The sequence below is a fragment of the Tachysurus vachellii genome, chromosome 4 (assembly GCF_030014155.1).
Source record: "Tachysurus vachellii isolate PV-2020 chromosome 4, HZAU_Pvac_v1, whole genome shotgun sequence".
Classification (NCBI taxonomy): Eukaryota; Metazoa; Chordata; class Actinopteri; order Siluriformes; family Bagridae; genus Tachysurus; species Tachysurus vachellii.
This window is the reverse complement of record NC_083463.1, coordinates 31,080,865-31,101,469: the sequence shown is the minus strand read 5'-3', so window position 1 is coordinate 31,101,469 and position 20,605 is coordinate 31,080,865. Positions and strand designations below refer to the sequence as shown.

General features: G+C 43.5%; 2 protein-coding genes across 7 annotated transcripts in view; one reads left to right on the top strand and one right to left on the bottom strand.

Annotated features, from left to right (window-relative positions):
- Window positions 1-958: 958 nt before the first annotated feature.
- zgc:112416 (uncharacterized protein LOC550509 homolog) lies at window positions 959-3,637 on the bottom strand. The gene is made up of 9 exons (XM_060868912.1): window positions 3,492-3,637; window positions 2,958-3,015; window positions 2,642-2,715; window positions 2,252-2,443; window positions 2,023-2,134; window positions 1,732-1,853; window positions 1,478-1,653; window positions 1,129-1,175; window positions 959-1,031 (listed from the first exon to the last, which is right to left on the bottom strand). The coding sequence occupies exons 1-8, from the start codon at window positions 3,546-3,548 to the stop codon at window positions 1,130-1,132; spliced, it is 837 nt and encodes a 278-aa protein (XP_060724895.1). The 5' UTR covers window positions 3,549-3,637; the 3' UTR covers window positions 959-1,031; window position 1,129.
- Window positions 3,638-5,729: 2,092 nt separating this feature from the next.
- The window catches only part of pcnt (pericentrin), a 28,328-nt gene continuing 13,452 nt past the window's right edge, over window positions 5,730-20,605 (top strand). For 5 of the 6 annotated variants that reach the window (XM_060868909.1, XM_060868907.1, XM_060868906.1 and 2 more), the window contains exons 1-25: window positions 5,730-5,927; window positions 7,807-8,130; window positions 8,326-8,475; window positions 8,865-8,951; window positions 9,446-11,410; window positions 11,566-11,721; window positions 11,815-11,910; window positions 12,012-12,155; window positions 12,265-12,520; window positions 12,625-12,704; window positions 12,794-12,986; window positions 13,127-13,227; window positions 13,320-13,431; window positions 13,529-13,775; window positions 13,938-14,016; window positions 14,881-15,097; window positions 15,192-15,433; window positions 16,562-17,007; window positions 17,109-17,712; window positions 18,031-18,231; window positions 18,344-18,496; window positions 18,838-18,984; window positions 19,601-19,761; window positions 20,094-20,272; window positions 20,356-20,579. In XM_060868909.1, coding sequence (XP_060724892.1) covers window positions 5,880-5,927; window positions 7,807-8,130; window positions 8,326-8,475; window positions 8,865-8,951; window positions 9,446-11,410; window positions 11,566-11,721; window positions 11,815-11,910; window positions 12,012-12,155; window positions 12,265-12,520; window positions 12,625-12,704; window positions 12,794-12,986; window positions 13,127-13,227; window positions 13,320-13,431; window positions 13,529-13,775; window positions 13,938-14,016; window positions 14,881-15,097; window positions 15,192-15,433; window positions 16,562-17,007; window positions 17,109-17,712; window positions 18,031-18,231; window positions 18,344-18,496; window positions 18,838-18,984; window positions 19,601-19,761; window positions 20,094-20,272; window positions 20,356-20,579 — 6,612 coding nt within the window. In that variant the 5' untranslated portion in view covers window positions 5,730-5,879. The remainder of the gene's footprint in view (window positions 5,928-7,806; window positions 8,131-8,325; window positions 8,476-8,864; window positions 8,952-9,445; window positions 11,411-11,565; window positions 11,722-11,814; window positions 11,911-12,011; window positions 12,156-12,264; window positions 12,521-12,624; window positions 12,705-12,793; window positions 12,987-13,126; window positions 13,228-13,319; window positions 13,432-13,528; window positions 13,776-13,937; window positions 14,017-14,880; window positions 15,098-15,191; window positions 15,434-16,561; window positions 17,008-17,108; window positions 17,713-18,030; window positions 18,232-18,343; window positions 18,497-18,837; window positions 18,985-19,600; window positions 19,762-20,093; window positions 20,273-20,355; window positions 20,580-20,605) is intronic. The other variant, XM_060868910.1, reaches the window with a different exon arrangement.

Below are 20,605 nucleotides of genomic sequence, written 5' to 3'. Positions count from 1 at the left end.
AAACTATTTTTTATCATACTTCTCGGTTATGATATATTAATGTGTGAGTCAGGGTTTATTTTTATATTAATGTTTCATATTTATTGTATTGTGGTTTGGAAAACGATTTGGAAAAAAATACAGCGTGGAAGCTGCTCTTGGAATAGACTCATTGGAATCAATGAGTCAGAGTCACATTTCAGGACTCGAACAGCGCCGTGCTACCCTTTATATCGCAGGCTTCAGGTTGCCAAGTTGCCGTGTTAGGAACCACACAGTTCGGATTTCGATTAGCCGCAGGCATCAGGTTGCCAGATCTTCACTTTATAAAATCCTCATTTATTTATTAATCACGTACAAAACTCAAAACTACAAACCTTCTGATGGATTAGAAGGTTTGTAGTTTTGAATTTTGTATATAAATCTTTTAAACTCCTTAATCCTTTACTGACAAACATATTCATACAAAAACCACAAAACCACAAAAATACTATATATGATTTGTTAAGTAACTAACACTAAGATATAAATATTAAATAAAATTATGAATGAATACACAAAGCATAGCAATAAAATAAAATGGCACCAGTAAACAAACCAGTAAATAGATCCCGGGTTGCATAAGTGCACTGATGTAATGGAGGACATCTGTTAGAATAAAAAGTTAATAATATAACTCAAAAAAACAGATTTAATAGTTAATAGATAAAATAAATAACAGATATATGACTGTCTATTTTAAAAATCATTTTATATCATTTCCTTTTTATTTTTTATTTAAACTACTTGTAGAAATATATGCGTGTAGTTTAAATGATGTTCAACTATTCAACTATTCAGCTATTTATTTATTAATAATAATATTAATATTCTCGTTTAAGTAGCAGTGTAAATTTCATTCAGCCCGAGCACAAATAAGAACCACATCAATACTTAATTTCCAACATGTCCAAAAGATTTTTATTATTGATTTAAAGATGCATATATTTCTACCAAGAATGTAATTATTTGTGCATTGTCTTCTTCATAGACCCTGAGATGTGTGCAGGATGCTAAGAGGAAAAAACTGAGAGGTAATCAGTGCAGAGGTAATTTATAAATATGATCATTTTTAATTAAATTAAATAAATAACAACACCTTTAACACACCTTAGAGTCCGAGAGGAAATCTCGTCTTCAGCCCATCAACAGTGGCGCTTTAGGATCCAGTGAAAGAAGGACAAAAGAGTGGACATGAGCTTTAATACTTCTTATAGATCATAAATGTATTGGTGTAGACAATAAACAGTCCTTCTCTCAGCGTTTCACTTTTATAAATCAAAAATAATTAAATGTCTGTTTTTTTGACTAGCAAGCTTATTAATTAACTTGCTAACTAACAGAATAAAGAATAGCATTACTTTATGTTTTAAAAAGAAATTGCTTCAGAAACTCATTGCATTCTGGGTAAGTTAACGCTCAATTAAGAAGGAAGAAAAATGGCGGTGTTAACACGTACGTGTGAAGCGGAGGCAGAGTTACAGGGCCAGTTATGTGCTGAACGGGTGACTGGTAACCCCCTTCCCTTTGTGGTGACATCATTGAGGGCCAAGCTGAGTAGCCTATAGGGGGAAGCGGCGGAGGCCCATAGTGGTGATGATGGTGAACAGCTCCTTTGGCTTTCATGTAGTTCCCCTGAATGTCGTAGTTGAGCTGTTAACATCCCAGGCAGCTTTTTAGTATTGAGACAATAAATCAGAAATTAACGGTCACCTGGCTTGCAGGAGGACTCCCGTTTGTGCCAGCGGCCATTGGAGGAAGCGCCTTGAGCATCATGTTGTGCATGATGATCTGGTGCATCTGGGCATTCTGCATGAGCATTAGCTCCACCATGTCTAAAAATCAACATCACATCAGAAGGCTTAGACTGAGGCTTATAATTAACACTTAATAGCCAGGTGTAATGCGATTAAAGGAGATTTCTATAATAGGTTTGATAAGAAACTGCTAGCAAAAGAGCTTGAAAGAAATCTTGAAAGAAAAATATCCTTTCTATTAAAATACCCTCTTTAATGCTTCCAGATCTGTAGGGCGCAGGTTGGACTGGTGGAATCTGTGCAATAAGTGGCTGTTGTTGTGGTAGCTGCTGAATAATGGTGGCTGGTGGATGTGGAACCTACAGAGAAAGAAAAATGTGTTGAGAAATAAATAAAGTAGAATTCTTGATCTGGATCAAATGGGTTCAGAGGTAGCCGACACATTTACGGTATAAGGTATTAATCAAGTCTCTCACAGTGTGTTGGATGATTCGGGGAGGTTGTGGGGCAGGAGGTGGGGCTGGAGGAGGAGCTGGTGGTGGGGCAGCAGGCGGAGACTGATAGATATAAACTGGGGGTGACGGCGAGGCAGGAGATTCGTTAGGATGATGTCTGCGAGTTCCAGCCCATGTCTGAGGCCTTGCTAATTCATCTAAGATGTGCTGTTCCTGAATAGAAACAAACTGTCTTTAATAATGTAAGAAGTATTTGGTGCTCGATTGCAGTCAAATATGCTGTCATAGAAAATGAATCAACACCTTCTGATCAATCAGAATCCAGAATTCAACAGCACTAAGGTGTAAAGGTTAATGATAACAAACTGCAGTATGCTCGATAACTTATGAGATGTTAAATCATGTCGGTACCCGTAGTCTCCGGAGTAAGTCTCTTTTGCGTCTCAGAGCACTGTGGAGCGCTTCGTTCCGTCCATCATAACTTCCTGTGTCAAAAAAAACAAAAACAGTCGAAGCTGTGAATATTGTATTACCCTATTCATTATAAGCAAAGTCCTTTTGAAAACAGTAAACATTTATGATACTGTGTTTGTGTCATCGGAGTCACTACATACACTATCATAGTACACTAGTACACTATCATAATAATAATAATAAATAGGTACTTAAAATATTTCATATTGTAGAATCACAGTTCTGTTTCTCACAAACTGACAGGTAGCATTACTTGTGGAAAACGCAGAGTCTGGCCTTTCATCATGACCTGCTCTCTCATTCTCCAGTCTCTAATGCAGCACAAAGAAAATAAATTTGTTAGTACATTTTAAACACATTTCTCAGAGCAAAGCCTTAATCTCGTAAGTGTGGATGCTACAGTAGTTAACCACATTATCCATTTTTGCTAATACTATGCTAAAAATATTAACAATGTTATTCAGTAAACAGTAAAATGCTGACATTTTGGATGGATTAATATGGTTGTGGATTTGTTTTTTTTATTTCAGTTGCAAGGTCTAAATTACATCCCAATTGTTGAATCCTGTTTATAAGTCATTTCAAAATCAAACAAACGTTATTCTTATACTAAGAGAAGAGAAGGCATTCATCATTTTTGTACAGCATGATAATGATGAGCAAAGTGTTTAGCACAATTGTTAATAAGTGAATAATAAACAGCGTTAATACTGTAGATTTAGGAGAATTTAGAAATAGGAGGCTAAATTATTAGTGAAAGTCCATTATGAATAGATGAATCTCTCACCTTTTCAAGTAGTTTTAATTTTAGACGAGTCATTTGGTCAACAATCGGGTCAGCCATTGCAGTGAAATAACTCTTACGCCTGCTTTAAAAGTTTCTGTACACTTTCTTTATGTCCAATTTGCATTTTTCTAACTAAATCTAATCATCAGTAGTCATGTTTATCCACCTGTGATTGTTTACTGTGGACTTTTCTCTTGGTTGTCAGAAACATATCTGGTTCCTCTGCCCAACCCTGCTGTTACCATGTTACACGTCTGGCTTTATTTACTTATTCACTGGGAGATTTTAGAACGATCTGCTCTGTGTGTACAGATTCCTGTTTCAAGGGTTTTAAATGCAAAATGTTATATGCTTGTTAAAAACCTGTGTATTAACCAGCAAATATGTGCATGTAAAACAGGCAGTTGGACATATCAACTAATTTTCACCCATTAAAGCTTTTAAATTAGCCTTATATGAACAACAGAAAAAAAGAAAACGATGCTTGATGCTGATTGGTCAGAAGGTGTTGATTTTCTATAATAGCAGCTCTGACAGTAGAATGTTTATATAATATTTTTGAAGTCTTTTGTGTCGACACTAGAGAAAAGAGTAAGATTTAAGTAAGTAAGGATTTTTCGCTTTGTGGTATTCTCAGTAACTCAGTTATGACAAACGTAGAGAAAAAATATACGCCGGTGAGGGAACTGCCGTTTATAGCTGCTATAATGTGTTATGAAGACGTTAAATTGTACATGCTAAATGATCAATCAACTGTTATTAAAACATTCATTCATACATACATTCATTAATACATTCACTCAGCCATTTCGCACATACTATATTAACACATACAGTATTAACACTGGTCGGTCGGAGCTGTTTCTGTGACTGTTTACTATTTATTGTCTTTTGTGTACTGCATTTTTTGTACTTTTTGTATTGTCTTGTAACTTTGTGTCTGCACTGTCATTGTCCTGCACTGTCTTTTGTCCTGCACTGTCTTTTGTCCTGCACTGTCTTTTGTCCTGCACTGTCTTGTCTGTCTTGTTTGTCTTGTCCTGCACTGTTTGCACCAGGTTGCACAGTTGCACTTTATGTGGCTAAGACTACTTACAAATCTTTAGCCCTGTCCTTGTTTTTATGTAGCACCATGATCCTGGAGAAACGTTGTCTCATTTCACTATGTACTGCAACAGCTATATATGGTTGAAATGACAATAAAAGCTTCTTGACTTGACTTGACTTGACTTGACTTGACTTGACTTGACTTGACTTCATTCATTCATTCATTCATCTTCTACCGCTTATCCAAACTACCTCGGGTCACGGGGAGCCTGTGCCTATCTCAGGCGTCATCGGGCATCAAGGCAGGATACACCCTGGACGGAGTGCCAACCCATCGCAGGGTTCACACACACACACTCATTCACTCACACAATCACACACTAGGGGCAATTTCCCAGAGATGCCAATCAACCTACCATGCATGTCTTTGGACCAGGGGAGGAAACCGGAGTACCCGGAGGAAACCCCCGAGGCACGGGGAGAACATGCAAACTCCACACACACAAGGTGGAGGTGGGAATTGAACCTCCAAACCTGGAGGTGTGAGGCGAACGTGCTAACCACTAAGCCACCGTGACCCCATTATTAATACATATTAATACATATTCTAATTTTAGACTTAATGTAACTTGTGCCTTTATATAAATAAATAATAATACATAAAAATATTTTTGTGTATATATATATATATATATATATATATATATATATATATATATATATATATATATATAAATGATATAATATATATAAATATAAATATTTTTTGACATGTTTTATGTGATTATATGTAAAAACAAATTATTTTTGTGAACTAAAATAAATAAATAAATAAATACCCAAAAATAGAATTCATATTAAAAACTTTAAAGTTGACCGTTAAAGCTCGCGCGCTGGTACCCGCGCGTGCTGGGCTTGTGGGCGTGTCTTTAGCTTAGAAAAAAAAGTGAATTGCGAACGTGTATTTTTAATCGTATAATAAGTAACAAACCTTTGTCGTAAACGTTTGTCTAAAACAACAAGCAGTAATTATATTTTCGGTTATTTTTTTTCCCGCTTCGTTGCTAACTTTCTGAATAAAGGCACAGGTGCGCGTGGCTTAAGTAACCATCCGATTGGCTGTCATTTTCCCTGCCGCGTGTTCTGATTGGCCACTCGACGCGCACGACCTCATAAGGGCGGGGCTTAAAGTGGTTGGCGGCCATGTTGAAATATGCACTGACAGTTATTCCGTTGTGATTTCTCTCAAGTTGGAGGTGGTTAAAATACGTTGTTTTTATAAATAGTTCACGCTCTTGTGCAAAGTTTCTCGGAATCTATGAAAGTCTTAATTTTGAGAAGATGGACCAAGAGGAACGGCAAAGAAAATTAGAAGCCGGAAGAGCGAAGGTTTGTAACCTAAAACTCAGGTTAGCTTGTTAGCTTAGCCGTTTGCTAACTGATTGTTTTTTGTTTGTTTACACTTTAATTAACATGCAAAGCTTCAAGCTTTAGCTATAACACGAAGTAAACCTACAGAGCAAGTGTGCAAACTGATTAAAGCCTGATTGTAGTCATGTGTTATAAATGTGACTAATGAAGATGACTGAAAACTTATAAACTTATAAACATGTGTTATGTTTACAATGAGGGATGTGTAGCCTAGTGGTTAAGGTGTTGGTCCATTGACCAGAAGGTCATTGGTACGAATCCCATCTTATTTCCAACAATGATTCCATCTAAAAGTGTTGCTTTTGGAAAAATCAGGTGAAATAGAGTGAGTAGTGAAGAAAACACTCCCCTGTCCTGCAATATAACCCCCCCTTCTCCACCCCCACCCCCTTTTTTTTTCTTTTCCTTTCCTTTTTTCTTTCTCCCCTCCAGACAGAACCTTTTGCCCTGGCTCTAGCCTAGTGTTTAAGGTGTTGGACTATTGACCGGAAGGTCAGGGGTTCGATTCCCATCACAGGTCCACCAATGATTCAATCTAAAAGTGCCTTAAAGTATATTACTAGATTGCTTTTATTCATTCGCTTGAACAAATAATTTAGAGTGATATAATGTAGAGAAAGATAATAAAAACAACACTAGATTAAGCAATGGTGTTAACAAAAGTTTATATATAAAGCCTTAGATCAGCGGTGTCCAATCTTATCCACAAAGGGCAGGTTTTCATTCCAACCAAGCAGAAGACACACCAGAGTCTACTAAAAGCCATGAACAACTGATTAAACAGGTGGAATCACAGGTGTGGCTTCTGCTTGGTTGGAATGAAAATTTAGACAACAGTTGCCTGGTTCTGAAAGCTCGACCACTGTAAGGACCCAAAGCAGCTCTGTCTTTAAATATAATAAAAAGACAACAGTGAAAGTTTTATTTTTCTGGGCATCCAGATGAGATTATTTGCTGTTAACAAATGTGGGTTATTCTGGACTTCTTATTGTAGAAACCAACTGCTTCAGTATCCGTGATAAGAAAAATAGGTACATAGAAATGCTAGCGAGATCGAAGACGGGCTGATTTCCTTTTATTCCAGACTGTTGATTCATGCAGCGAATTAGTGACCGTCATGTCAGGCGAATGCACAGGGTGTGTTAAATGTTGATTGATTGAGTCTTGATTGCTTTCGAGATGTGGATTCTTAGACCTTTGATGGGATAATTGTGCTCCATGATTAACACTGCAGTATTGCATGGCTCTGTGTGTGCGCTGGGACATTTATATGTTCAGGGATGTGCTTTAATCTGGAGTAAGCTGCTTAAGAAAGCTGTGGAGAGATCGACCGTACGACGAGTTGTGCGTTGTAACCCGATACGTCTACACAATAAGGAATTTCCCCCAAATATAGGACCAGTTATGAAGATTTTTCTTTTACTGTTTTTTTTTTTCTACCTATTTTTCGTTTCGACCAATTACTACAGTGATATCTCAAGTAAGGCAGTGCTCTGACCAGACACAGGAAAATTTCAAAGGCCAGTCCTGGACACAGGACCTGAAAGACATGAGTTTATTTTAGACAGCCATTACTTTACATCAGCTATCTTAAGGTGAACTTCAGCCTTTATTAAATCAAGAGGGCAGGATTGTGGTCATTTTTGTCTTTTAAAAATTATGTAATTTTGCCTCATTGTATTCTTTCTGTTGCTTGTTGTACATCTGAAAAATTTATTTGGACATCCTGACGAAAGCAATATTTTGTTTGGCAGCTTTGCATCCATAAAGAAGCAAGTTGAGATTTTGCTTCCATTTCCTGGCGCACTTCATTTTCTACCTGCTCTTTAACCCGCAGCTCGCGCACTTTAGACAGCAACGGGCAAAAGGCAGCAGTGCAAGTGCTGTGAAGAAGACTATGAAGAAGAAGGGCCAGACAGTCCAGACAAATGACCATTCAGCACACGAGGCCTACCAACCTGAGCATGCTCATGTACAGGACAGCAAGGAGGAGCTTGAGGAAGAGACAGAATCTGCACGGCCTCAGGAAGAGACGATCCAAACAGACTCGCAGGATCAGAGCTCACTTCCTGTGGACAGAATGGCAGCACATCAGCCCGATACGAGAGAAGACCTTTTAGGAGAATTTGTAGTCACACACACAAGCAAAGACCAACTAAAGGTGAATATATTTAGTAACTGACAGGCAAATAAGCGATTAGTGACGTATAATTAAAAATTATGAGGGGGGCAAAACAATTTGAGAACAAATTTGCTATAATTCAGAATGTAGTGAAAATAATTTTTTTTTTAGTGCTCATTTTGGAAAGGTGATGTTTAGAGATGATTAATGCTGTTACTTGTCGATGTCTTTTAGCAGTTACACGCAGCAGTGGAGAAGCGTAACGAGATAATTTCACAGCTCAGCGCGAACCTGCAGGTGGCGCTATCGAGTCGAGACCAGGTGCAGCTGGAAGCTCAGCAGCTGACGGGGCAGATACAGGAGCTGCAGCAGCAACTACAGCAGGTGAGAAATCTCAACCATACAGCATGTTTATTTTGGGCTTCAGCTACACAGCCGTGGAATGTGTTCCTACGTAAAGGGGATTCGCTAAAACTTATCGTGCTTTAGTTTGTACACCCCGTCTGTCGTACCTGTGTGTGTGTGTGTGTGTGTGTGTGTGTTGAACGTCCTTTTACAGATAATTTCCCCCTGAGTTTGCTGTTATAATCAGCTCCACTCTTCTTGAGTAGATGTTGGAGCTTGGCTGTGGGGATTTGTGTTTGTTCAGCTATTTAATCAGTTCAGACACCGACGTAGGGACGTCTAGGACAAATTACAGCACTCAAGATGTTTCATGAGAAAATTAAACTAAGACACTTTTTTTTTTTTTTTTTTTTTTTTTTTCTTCCCAGGCTAAAGAGTACCTGCGTAGTAAAAGTGTGGGATGGTTGGATCTATCTCAAACCCACAGGCAGCTACAAATCGAGCACTCTCTGCAGGTGAAGCTCTTCATCTCATAAGACGTACCACAAAAATACGTTTTTATTAGTACACTAGTTATATTCTTATATTAGTGTTGTATCGGTTAGTGGTTAGTGGTTAGCACGTTCGCCTCACACCTCCAGGGTCGGGGTTCGATTCCCACCTCCGCCTTGTGTGTGTGGAGTTTGCATATTCTCCCCGTGCCTCGGGGGTTTCCTCCGGGTACTCCGGTTTCCTCCACTGGTCCAAAGACATGCATGGTAGGTTGATTGGCATCTCTGGAAAATTGTCCATAGTGTGTGAGTAAATGTGTGTGTGTGTGTGTGTGTGTGTGCGCCCTGTGATGGGTTGGCACGCCGTCCAGAGTGTATCCTGCCTTGATGCCCAATGACGCCTGAGATAGGCACAGGCTCCCCGTGACCTGAGGTAGTTCGGATAAGCGGTAGAAGATGAGTGAATGAATGAATGAATGGTGTTGTATCAAGGTTTAAACTTTTCCTTTCTCTTCTAGAGGAGTAATGATCAACAGATCCTCTTGGCTCAGAAGGAAACCGAGATCACGTCTCTCCAACAGAAGCTAACGGTCATGGAGGGTTCCCTCTTTCAGCTCCAGAGCGCTTTTGCGTCAAATAACACGGAGCACCTCAAAGCAAGCTTGAGCCACCACGGCGAAATCCTGGGCGGGATCAATACGAGCTCAGAGAACAACCTCGATTCGAGCAGCGATCTGATTCGGAGGTTAAAACGCGAGCTGGACGAAGAGCGACAGAACAGCAAGCTTGTGCAGGAACGTGCCAAGAACCTGCAGGAGATGGTTTTGAAATTTGAGCTCGAGAAGGTCGAGATGGAGGCTCGGTTACAGGCGGTTCAGGATGAGCTCGAGCGTGCGGAGAAACAAGCGCGTGAGGTGCAGCAGCACAAAGCAGAGAAAGAGAGACTCAACCAGGACGTGGCGCGTCTAGACGGGCTGGTGCAAGAACTTCAAAGCAGGCTTTGGGAAGAAGAAGAAGCCTCCAAGCAGCTTCGCTCCAAATTTGACACCGAAATTGCCAACTGTGAGCTGCGTCTCCAGACCCTGGAGGAAGAGCGGATGCTGAATGTAGCGCAGTTAGGCGAAGTGCACGAGGCTGCGCTCAAACGTCTCAGAGAGGAACATTCTGAGGAAGTCAGATGTATTCAGGAACTGCTAGACCAAGCCCAAAAACATGATCTGCACGGTGAATCTTCAGAGCTTGATACATGTAGCACCTGGATCCAAACATCTGAAGGACACCACAGTCAGAAGACGATTCCTGAAGGTTCTCCTGAAGGTTCTCCTGAAGGTTCTCCTGAAGGTATTCCATGTGTGAATGCCTCAGTCACTGATGACTTGATGGAGAGGTACTTGACAACTGCTGTGCAGTGTGAAAGCTCGTGGATGGAACAAAGTCTTGAACACGGAATTATGGAGAACTCTACAGTCTCCACGTTAGAGTTTGAAGATGAATCAAGATTTTTGATTCACCTTGATTCTGATGCTAATAACACTATCCCAGAAGATCAACTATCTGGACTAGATGGCATGTCCTTCACCCAGGCTCAGTTACAGAGCTTCAATACAACCTCAACTGGTCTGAACCAAAGTGTTGATCTGTGCAAGGAGCTTATGATCCAACAGTGCAAAGACCTCACCGAGCAGCTGGAAGAGAAACAGAGACAACTAGATGTTCTTCAGGAAGAAGTGTTCCGCTCTGCTGAAGAGTTAAACGAGGCACGGGAGAGATGGAGTAAAGCATCGGAGGAACTGGAGGAAGCAAAGTGGGAGCTGGAGACCGAACGAGACAAGAGGCTCCGATGCGAAGAGCTCCTTAACGAGAACATCCATGAGCAGGACAATCTGAAGAACAAACTCTGCTCCATGGAAAGCCAGAATGAGCGAGAGCAGCTTCCATCCAACATGGAACTTGATGGTAAGAGTCCTCCTATCGAGGATCTTCTGAAGGACCTGAAGGAGGACAAGGTCAAGCTGGTTCTCCAGCTCAAACACCAAGAGAAGCTGGTCCAAGACATTCAGGAGCAGAAGATGGCTGAAGACTCTGTTAGCTGTGAAATCCAGGACCTGTTCGGGCAGCAGCTCTCCTCACTGCAGGCTCAGAGGGACCAGCTCATTGCCCAGTTGGAGAACCAAAGGGAAAAGAACCAAACCACATCTGTGCTGCTAGAAGAAAAAACCCTTCAGATGGACTCCGCCTACAAGGAGATCCGGCAGCTCCGAGCGGAGGTGGAGGACAGAGTGGAGAACGTGCAGAGGCTGGAGATGGTCAGAGCGGATCTGGAGTCTAAGCTGAGGTGTCTTAAAGAAAACCTGAATAACGTCGAGGAGGCGTTGCGTCAAGGTTCTGCAGAGAAAGCTGCTTTGGAGAAGCGACTGCAGGCGCTGGACCAACAGAACAAGAGCATGGAAAAGGTTCTGGAAACAGAACTGGAGAACTTTGAGGTGTGGATTTTTTTACATTTCTGATTTTTTTTTTTTTTTTATGAATTGCTTTCAATTAAATAGTTTTTTGTTTTCTTTCAATTTCAAACCATTCGTTTTAATTACAGCGTAAAATATTAAAGTAAGCATTTACGTTTTAAATCGATCGCTTCCAGCTCCAGCTTCAGGTGAAAGTCGTGGACCTCGAGAAGATGAAGGAAGCCAGAGAGAAGGCAGAGGAAGAGCTCATGGAGAAGGAGAACGCTCTGCAGAAGGAGCTGAGCGAGCGTGAAGAGGAGAAGAAGGGATTGGAGGAGAAACATCAACAGGACGTAAATGAAAACCGCTTCAGAATCTGCAGCCTCGAGGTGATCAGAAGTGGATCGTTTTAACGGATCGACCGTTTTTTTTCCCCTTTATTTCAGGCGCTAGAGTGGAGCAAGCGATTAGAGAACGAGCTCTCTGTGCTACGCTCCAACCTGGAAGAGGAGCAGAAGAAGCAGATCACTTTAATTAAACAGGTCTTTTTTTTTTTTTATTGGGATTTATTATTTATTGGGATTTTCTCTTCTCTTCTCTTCTCTTCTCTTTGGCTGTAATCCTCGAATCTTGTTCCATGTAGGTGCATGAGCGAGAGCATGAGAGGGAGGTGGTTGAGCTGGAGGTTCAGCAGAGAGAAGAACTCGAGCGTCTGAAGGCCGAGCTCTCCGAGGAGCTCAGAGACAGCATGGAGGCTGCACATCAGGCAGAACTGTCGCAAATCCGGGTCGGTGCAAAACACACACCGTATTAACATCTTCATTTGATTCAGTTTCCGTTACGACTCTTAACACTTAACAATCCGTAACGATGAGCCGCTTTGCGTTCGTACTCAGGCGCAGCACTCTCTGGAGCTGGAGGCTCTCCGTCTGAGCCTGACCAATATGCACACGGCGCAGCTGGAGCTCATGCAATCCAACCTGCAGAAGGAGAAGGAGGCGGCGCTGAGCGAGCTACAGGCCAGTCTGAGGGAGAAGTGGGCTCAGGAGAGCGCCATGCTCCAAACACGACAGCAGTTTGAGATCGAGAAGCTCCGTGAGCAGAGCAGGGAGCAGGAGAAACGAGCTGAGCTCCAACTCCAGCTGGCCATCGGTGAGGGCAGAAAATAATTCGGTGTGTAGTGAGCGATGCACTTTTATTCATTTTTCCTGTAACTAATACATCGCCGTGTCTGCGGCGTCATTTCTTTCCTAAAGATGATCTGAACTGCGTCTGGGAAAAGCGCGTTTCAGAAGAACGGGCCTCGCTGGAGCAACAGCAGTCTAGTAGAACAGAGGTAAAGTCATGTGGGCTTTTAAAAATCTGCTCTATATTAATTTAGGTGTCTTACACACACAAAAAAAAAATCTTTATTACTTCATGCAGGATGCAAAGGCCCAGTGGTTAGAAGACTCCAAAAACGAGCATTCTGAGCTTCAGGCAGCCCTGAACAAAGCAGAGGAACGTTTGTCTGAGATGATGCACAAGCTCGAGGAGCTCCAGCGGTCTAAAGAGGACGAAGTCAAACATCTGGAGTCGGATCTGAATCAGGCTTGGTCTGACCGTGACTCCGCTGCCCGTGAGTGGTCTTCAGAATCAAGCAAACTGAATCCCTACTGTTTACTATATATATTAGTAACGATATAAAGGTCCACACTGTGTAACGAGCATGATGTTGAAGCACGTCATGTGGTTTTTTTTTACATTTTTTTTTTTTAGGTGCTGTTGAAGAACTGGTTGCTAGCCACAAGGTGGTGCTAGAGGAGCGGCAGGCTCGCAGGCAAGAGCTGGAAGAAAACGAGAAACGGCTGAAACGAGAGGTAAAGCGACCAACGAACGCTTGAAAATATGTGCATGAACATGCCTTTTGAACTAAACTCCTAACTGTGTGACCTGGTTCTGTTTGTTTCAGGTGGACCGTCTGCTAACAGAACAAGAGGCACAGAAGGTTAGCTCCGAGCAGGAGATCACAAACCTCTGGTCTCAGCTGGAGAGCATGAGGACCAGCAGGCAGGAACTAGGAGGTACCAGAACATACTGTGTTATCGAATCAGGTTTGAAAGCTTTGGCTAAAAGTAAACCCCCTCCCCCTCCATCTCCTGTGCCTTTCTCCTCTATTAGAGCTGAAGGAGCAGTTGCTGTCACGCACGTCACGTGTTGATGACATCGAGCGGCTGAAGCAGGACTTCTCGCAGCAGCGGCGGGAGCTCCAGGAGCAGAACGAGGCAGAGCTGGAGAACCTGCGCGTCTACTTCGAGCAGCGGCTCCGAGCCAGCGAGGAGAACCACCGGGAGGAAATCTCCCTGCTGCAGTCGCGCCTCATAGAAGGAGCCCTGGATGACTCGGTCCTCAAACCTGGAGAGGCAAGGTAGGCCACGTGAACGTGAGGTGTGGATCCAGTAACATCTTCAGGACTTTGCTCTTAATAAACTGACACTAGAAGCCTCGATGGTAGTATTATACTGTAAATGTTATGTATTTGAACTTTTCAAGCGTGTTAATGTAAATTATTTTTTTTCTATGCTTACAGCTTTCTCTCTGATGGGAAGGCTGAGGAGGAAAAGGGGAGCTCGTTGACGGAGATTACAGAGCAACTGGAGAAACACAAGGTAGAGTTTTTACACGGTGACCGCTATGGGCTGTTGGGTGTTTATTCAAGATCATAGGGCCTTTTTACCCCTGGTCACTTCATGTGTTTTCTCTGGGGCTTTTTACCCCTGGTCACTTCATGTGTTTTCTCTGGGGCTTTTTACCCCTGGTCACTTCATGTGTTGTCTCTGATCCGATAGCTGTCTGATTTGTTTAAAACTGTTCCATTTACATTAGGCCACATAAATGCGTCTCGGCGAATCGGATATCGATCCGATCTTTCTGCTCCTGCCCAAAATGCTAATATATTTTACCTCATTTCCGGGGTAATTGAAAGGGAACACGCTTTGGTCTGTGCGGTTTTCAGAACGCAATCAAAAAGAAGACGAAAAAACTCGTTACGACGGTGATGCTACAAAAAACAGCGTTTACTGTTTGCTGCATTTTTGCTGGAGGCAGCAGCGCGTTTTAAGACCCGACGAGACGCCTGGGTGAAAGATCACCTGCGAGTGACGTACTTCCGTTTGGGAGGAGTATAGCGCTGACGTATGTGGCTTGAACAACCACATTCATTTACACCTGTCCAGTTTCATCTGAAACGCGTCCCAGACCACCTCCTGAAGGGGTTTGTGCGATCGGATTTATATCCGTCTCCAAAACGTTTCGGAGGGCATTTAGACTGGTCTTTTTACCATCGGATAGTTATCGGATCACAGAAAACACATGAAGTGACCAGGTGTAAAAAGCTTAATACTGGGTTAATTCTTGGCTTAATACTGGCCCGTGTTCTTACCAATGGTGTTAAGGTGCTGTATTAAAGAACAGCTACTGTAATATTGGTCTTTACTGATGCACTGGTGTCACTTTGCATGAACACCTCACAGGTGGAGCTGGATGCACTGCGTCTGCAACTGGAGGAGAAGCACAAGCAGGACCTGGAGCAGCTGCGCTGTAACATGGCTCTGTCCTATAGAGAGGAGCTACTACAGGCTCGTTCAGAGCTCACTGACCGCTACTACGGTGACATGGAGCAGCTCAAAACTAAACACGCCTTGGAAATCGAACAACTGCGGGCCAGGCTCTGTGACAACCATCTCAAAGGTGAGATATATTATGTCGTCTCATAATAATGATCAGCTTTACTCTGGTTTTTTTTTTGTGTTCTTTTGTATTTTTGCTTTTCTTTCGCACTCAGAGATTACAAAGCTGCGGCTGCAGTCGGCGACGGACGTAGCACGTCACGTGGAGGCGGAACTGGAGGAGAGAAACCGGCTCCAGACTCGGGAGCACCAAGCACATCTAGCTCAACTCGCTTCAGACACAGAGAGCATACTGAGCCTGGAGAAGAAGCTGGCAGAACTCACGCTGCAGCATGGCCGAGAGCTGGAGAGAGCTGTGGAGCAGCACGCGGAGGAGCTCCGAGAGCTGGAGGACAGGGTGAGATGCCTCTTTTCCACCAGAAAGAACCGGGTGCTGGTTCAGAGCTAGTGCTGGTGCTGGTTCAAAGTTGGTTCCACTGGCGAGCCTTCTAAGAACGGTTTGCCTTTCCACCGGTTAGCGAGCCGTCACAGAGCCGAGTCTGACGTCACTGTATACGTCTCATCTTTCCTAGCAACGTTAGCGCAGCAGCCGCAAACACAACATCAACAATGGCGGATGTTGCTTTACTGTTAATGCTCATGGCTTTGTGAACCTACACTGGCATCCAAACACGGCGAATCCGACGTGTACGTGAAGCTCCATGTAATCTGTATAAACGGAGGTTGTTATCGAGAAAGTACATAACATTATTTTATCATTAGCACAGAAAAAAGTTAGCCTTAGCATGTAGCTACTTACTATCATGTGTGCTGATAACTGATAATATCGCGGTAAAGTAAAAGTGTATTAAACATTAGTATGTTTAATGTTAGCCTCGCCCACAGCCCCTGACATAAGCGGTTCTTAAGTGTAGACCAGCAACGTTTTGGTGCTACTTAAGAACCACTTTTCCTGGTGCAGAGCCGGTGCTTTGGCTGTCGAAAAAGAAAGAACTGGTTCTAAATTAGGCTCCGAACCAGCACTGAGTGACACCAGGCTGTGACAGTCACATGCTTTAAGTCCTTTGTGTTGTATAAACACATTTAGAAAGGAAAAGAAGCACTTTGTGATAGTCACATGACTAGAGTGCTGTCCTAAAGAGCTTTTATTGACTCTTTTGTTTGTTTTATGTTTTCTTAAATCGTTTATTGAAAGCAGCTTTATCTTTAAAATAATTCATAAACATGAAAACAAACTTATGAAACTGTCTATAATTACGAATGTATTAATTACAAAGCAATTAATTCACCAAAAAAATCATTACTAATGTTACCACCTAGAAGCTGGTATACGTATAATACCAAGATAAAGGACACCGGAATTCTGAATGTTAATGTTCTCTGGAAAAGTTTTAAGAAAACATTTTGTTATATGGTTCTAGGGTTAGTCTTTTCTCTGGTTTATTTTAGGTTCTTAGTCCATTGACCTCTTTTTTTTTTTTTTTTTTTCTTCTTCTTTCTTTCTTGTTTAACTTTCGTCCTTTAGCTGAAGAAAAACTTTGCCGACGAACTGCGTGCACGCCTCGTGGAGGCAGAGCAGGAAGCGAGCACCCGTGTGACCGAGGAACTCTCTCACCGGAGCAGTGAGGAACAGCTCCAGCTCAGGGAGCAGCTTCAAGCTCAGGCTGACGAGCGCATGGCTTCTCTGAGAGAGGAGCTCGAACAAGCAGCCAGTGAGGAGAAAAGAGAGCTAGAGCAGAAACTTGCTCAGGCTGAGGAGCTCCTGGCTGAAGAAGGGCAGAGGTTACATGCTTTACAGGCTGGTCTGGAGAGTGAGGAGAACCCTCAGGTACTGGCCCTAAAGCAGAGGATGGAAGCTCAGTATGCTAGCGAGCTACGCACAGCAAAGAGCACCATGGCAGCTGAGGTAAAGGAGCTGAACGCTTTGCTGCAGGAGCAGACCGAGAGCAAGCTAAAGGAGGCTACGAGCAGGTTGGTACTCGAACTTTTAGGGAATGAGAAATGTGTTGCTTTGTGTACTGAACTGAAATATGACTTTTTTTTTTTTTTTTTTTTTTAAATTGCTTGCTTAGGCATCAGGAGGAACAGCGGCAGCTAGCAGAGAAACTGGAACAGCAGAAAGAGGAGGATCTTCAGAAGCAGAAGCAACAACTTACTCAGGAGCTGCAGGCCCAAGCTGCACTTCTGGAGCAGAACATTTCCAATCTGCAACATCTCCAGAAAGAGAACCAGGAACTCAAAACCCGACACCAGGAGGAGCTCAACTTGCTGACGTCCAATCACAAGGCAGCGCTGGACTCCCTCTCCGAGAAACACAGGGCAGAGCTCGATAAGCTGCAGGTGGTGCTTCAGGAGACCAACGTAGCGCAGCTCGAGGCCCAGGAGGCGGAGCTCGTGGCACGTCACAAGCAGGAAATGGAAGAGCTGGAGACCAGGATGTTGTGCAACATGGATACCCTGGAGAGCACATACCTGAAGGAGATTCAGGCAGTGCACAAGGAGAAGGAGGACGTGCTCCGAGAGCTCAGGGCCACACTGGAGCAAGAGCAGGCTAAGGAGATCGAGAGAGTGAAGCAGGAGGAGCTGACGACCAGAGAAGGATTGAGAAAAGAGCTGGCACGGGTCCACATGGACAAGTTTAGCGCCATGGCGACCGAACTCGGTCACGCCCATCAGGTGAGCAGCCTGGATTGAGGTTAAAAATGTTTTTATTGTGCAATCACCTGCAGTGACGGCGCAAGAGACAGAGTAATTAACGCAAATTTTTTGTCCCATGATAATTGCAGCTGTGTTTTTGCTAGTAGAGTGTAAAGCCCATATGGGATTGTGAGTGCTCGTTAGACTGGTCTGACTTTACAGTCATGGCAGATGCTGTTACCACTGAACAATGAACAATGGTTGCACAGTAAAGCTGTGTGTTTGAATCCGAACAACACTGGTGCATTTTCGCACCATCGCCTCTAAGGATTTTTTGCTTAAATGTTATTTCTGTAGGCGGAGCTGTCTGCGGCGCTCGCTTCCCAGAAGGCCGCCCTGGAGTCGGATCACCGCTCCGTGTTAGAAACTCTGCGACAGCACGTGCTGGATCTGGAGACGCAACACGGCGCCGCCCTCCACGAGGTCACCGACATGACCGCCAAAGACAAACAGCAACAGCTGGATGCGTTTAACGCTCAGCACCAACAACAACTTCAGGTGGGTGTGTGTGTGTTAAACAACAAGCTTTCTTCAGCCACCAGTTATGTTTTTTTTTTTTTTTTTTTCTTCAAACTTATGTTTGATTGTCATTCATCTGATTACGGAACAGGAACTGAAGGCAACATCTTCCAGGGAGATCGAGGCTCTACGCAGGGAGCTGGAGGAAGAGGCGGCACGGCAACGGCTCCGTTTCCTGGAAGAGGCGGAGCTTCTGAAGTGTCAATCAGAGGAGCAGCTACAGAAAAAGATTGCGGAGTTAAAGGTGGGACGCTTACTAGCGATTTATAAAATTGAGCTCTTTGTTCTTTGTTGTTTTTCTGTAAATTGTAAGTATTTACAGCTGCACTTCAGACATTATTATGAATCACAGTACATTTGTATGAGGCATTGTTTTCCACAATAAGACATGCCAGATGACACAGTACACCTATTCAACTGTCAATCATCCAGATTCTTAAGCTTTCTGATATTAACCACCACTCAGAAGCACCACCCGTCCCCTCCATCCAACATTAGTCATGTTTGACTTCAACTGACGTGTGAATTTTCCGATCGTCGTAACGTCTCACTAACGTACGTGTCCTGGTTGTCTGCGTGCTTTAGGAGGAAAGCGACCGCGAGAAGGCCGCCGCTCTAGACGAGCTGGAGAGAAGTCTGCGTGAGCAGCACCAACAGACCGAGCTCTGCTACACCGACAAAATGAACCAGCTCACTGCACAGCTGCAACAGCTGGACACCGTGGTCTCTCAGGTGAGACACCCTGAGCATTTGATCTAAATCCCTTCAACACTAAGGAAGAGCACCGAAGAAACAAATGTAGCCTCGTCCAAGTCGAGAGCACCGATTAGCTCGACCTTCCGTACATACTAGCGTGTACCTGTTCGGTTGGTTGTGATGCGGAATCCGTCAGATTAGTTTAGGAAACATTAGACTCCTCGTTAAATCTCCGAGGGACCCGGTTGCCATGGTTACTGTGTTGTATGCATATGTGTTGTATGTTTCTGTTGACTCTGTTTGCTAGGCAGTGGAGTGGGACGGCACGTCTTCCGCACTCCTCCTCCGTTTTTTTTCCTCCACTTCTATGGCTCGGCTTCTCCCACACGAGTTCGCGCCACGTCTGATCTGATCAGTGTGTTTGTGTGTTTTTTTTTTTTTTTGTTTTTTTTTCTCTCTTCTTCTTCTTCTTCTCCCCCGTGGTTTTTTTATTTATTTATATGTAGAACATCGTGTATCATCGTTTTTAGAAAAACATGGAAACATCCAGTCTGACATTAGTGTCTGAGGATGAATTTATTTATTTTGAATGTTTTGTGCACGTGCGATGACCGGATTCCTGTCTCTGGCGTCCCTCCTTCCGTTCCCACAGCTTCGTGCGGAGGTGAGCGGTTTGCAGGGGGAGCTGGAGGGCAAGCGCTCGGAGATGGACACGCTGGAGACTCTGCTGCAGCGGCGTGAGCGCGAGAGTCAGGAGGGAGCCAACCTTCTCACCATGCTGCGTGATGACCTCAACACCGCCACTCAGCAGAGGTCAGGGCTCCGCTTTGGTGGAAGCTTGTAGTCGGTTCGCTTTGAATCAAGTCTGGAATAAACATGGTGTGGTGAAGCGGAGTTTTAGTGACTCCTAAAACATCATTAATGAACCATGTGGCACGTTTTAACATCTGAATAACAAGTTTTAAGTAATAACAAAAATGAGCACTTGCTCCTTTAACGCCAAACTCTTTCTGATACTGAGACAATTCAACAGTATCTGGTGAAAGCTTTCTTAATAATAATAATAATAATAATAATAATAATAATAATAATAATAATGTGTGTATGTTTATTTATTTTTTTTTTTACATCTGCTCTGAACGTAGGCATGACCTTCAGCTGGCCCATGACCGACTTCAGCAGCTCATCCTCGAGATGGTCCGAATTACGATTGCGACCGAGGAGGAGATCGGGCGTAGGTTGGGTATTTGTATGGAAGGTGATTGCACCGGGGGCAACGCTCCAAACAGGAAGTCGAGCGCCAACCACGATACCCAGGAGACAGGTTTGGCTTTCATTCTATATTTAATGTTCATAAGAACATTCAATTTGTGACCAGAATGCTCCTCATACTGTTCCTGTGTGCAGACATGGACCGTGGAGCTGCCGGAGAGGGCGGAGCAAACTGCAGCATGCTTTCGTCTGCGATCGACGAAGGTCTGGAACTGTCTCAGAGGCTGTGTGAGAGTTTGTTTTCGGGCCATGACGGAGAGCTGGACCCTGAACGAGAGGAGCTGGTGCTGGGAGCCTGCAATCGTCTCCGGGCCGCAGTGGACAAACTGTTAGAGCTGGTCTCTGACTCCACAGTGCAGGTAGAGAGACGGTCATTTCACTGGGA